The 1,375-nt window shown below is 38.5% G+C and overlaps 1 protein-coding gene across 1 annotated transcript; it reads right to left on the bottom strand.

Annotated features, from left to right (window-relative positions):
* Positions 1 to 230: 230 nt before the first annotated feature.
* On the bottom strand, positions 231 to 947 carry LOC108948431 (uncharacterized). Its single transcript, XM_018777562.2, has one exon. The coding sequence runs from the start codon at positions 942 to 944 to the stop codon at positions 231 to 233; it is 714 nt and encodes a 237-aa protein (XP_018633078.2). The 5' UTR covers positions 945 to 947.
* Between the last annotated feature and the right edge of the window lie 428 nt (positions 948 to 1,375).

The raw sequence follows: 1,375 nt of genomic DNA, 5'->3' as shown, positions 1-1,375 counted from the left end.
GATTTCTCCTCTACTTAGACGTCGCGTTACCTGAAACCCCTGCAAATAAGTGCAGACATGATTAGTGGCTCCCGAATCTATACACCATGACATGGTAAAAATAGCCGCTAAAAGAGTTTCAACGACAAGTAGATGTAAATCACCTGGTTTATTATTCAGCTTGGTAGCCGGACATTGTTTCTTATGATACCCAGGCTTCTTGCAGTGATAACACTTGCCCTTAGGCTTTTTCACACTAACAGTTGCACCTCCAACAGAGGGTTTTTGAGCCTTTTTTTTTTCTGCCCGCCTCTCGGCTTAGAAGAAGTACCTATCTCAAAATTCAGTGCCACATGAGGAGCTTGTTTCTTGATAATTGTCTCTGCCGACTGCAGCTCATTCAGCGATTTCGCAAGAGACAAATCCATTTTGTTCGTATTATAATTTAGGCAAAACTGCTGAAAACTGTCAGGCAGAGTCTGCAAGATCATCTCAACCTGCGTATCCTTATCAATGTTAGCTCCAAGGACCTCTGGTTCATTCAGAATACTCATCATCTTCAGAACCTGGTCTCTAACAGATGAACCTTCAACCATTTTGGTATTCAGAAGAGCTGTCATGGCAGTCTGCTTAGCCGTACGATTCTGGACTCCAAACATCTCTTTGAGATTTTCCAGAATGCCATAAGCAGACTCCATAGACTGATGTTGATATTGCAGAACATTCGACATAGATGCTAGACTGTAACACTGTGCCATCTCATCAGCCTTAACCCATTTTTGGTAAGCTTTCTGTTCATCATCCGTAGAATCTTCTCCAGGTTTTTCTGGACACACCTCATCAAGTACAAATTTGTACTCCTCAGCAATTAGGACAATATCCAAGTTTTGTTTCACATCAACATAATTTGGACCCTCAAATTTGTTTTGAGTAAGAATAGCAGTAAGGGGATTGAAAGCAGTCATGGTTAATCTGAGAGACAATTAAACAAATAGATCAAAATAAGTCATGTTGCATTGAATATTAAAATTCAAAACACACTACATATATATAATCCATGCACCTTGAACAACAAGTTTTGATTGGAAAAGAGCTATTCTTGCAATATACATATGTAATGACAGATTATTCACTCCATGAATTTAAATAGGCCTTACTCAGATGGAGAGTAAACTGTTAATTTAAGTCAAGTGAACATCAACATTCAAGATACTAGTCCCATTGAACCAACACGCATACTCAGATGGAGAGTAAATACAAGTAAACAACAACTAGTATTATCTAGTGATTACCTATAATGAGTTTATCCGATATAGAAGAAGACCTACGTTAACTTGTAGATTCATTATATCACCAGAATTTAACCTTGGAGTCCATAGGGAATGATACCTACCAC

This window comes from Nicotiana tomentosiformis, chromosome 8 (genome assembly GCF_000390325.3).
Source record: "Nicotiana tomentosiformis chromosome 8, ASM39032v3, whole genome shotgun sequence".
In the NCBI taxonomy this organism is placed as follows: domain Eukaryota; kingdom Viridiplantae; phylum Streptophyta; class Magnoliopsida; order Solanales; family Solanaceae; genus Nicotiana; species Nicotiana tomentosiformis.
Note: the sequence above shows the minus strand (reverse complement) of the source record. Positions and strands in the feature narration are given on the sequence as shown.

Bases quoted from the DNA above. Each gene is read 5' to 3' on its own strand.
- LOC108948431 (XM_018777562.2), bottom strand. From the start codon at position 944: ATGACTGCTTTCAATCCCCTTACTGCTATTCTTACTCAAAACAAATTT.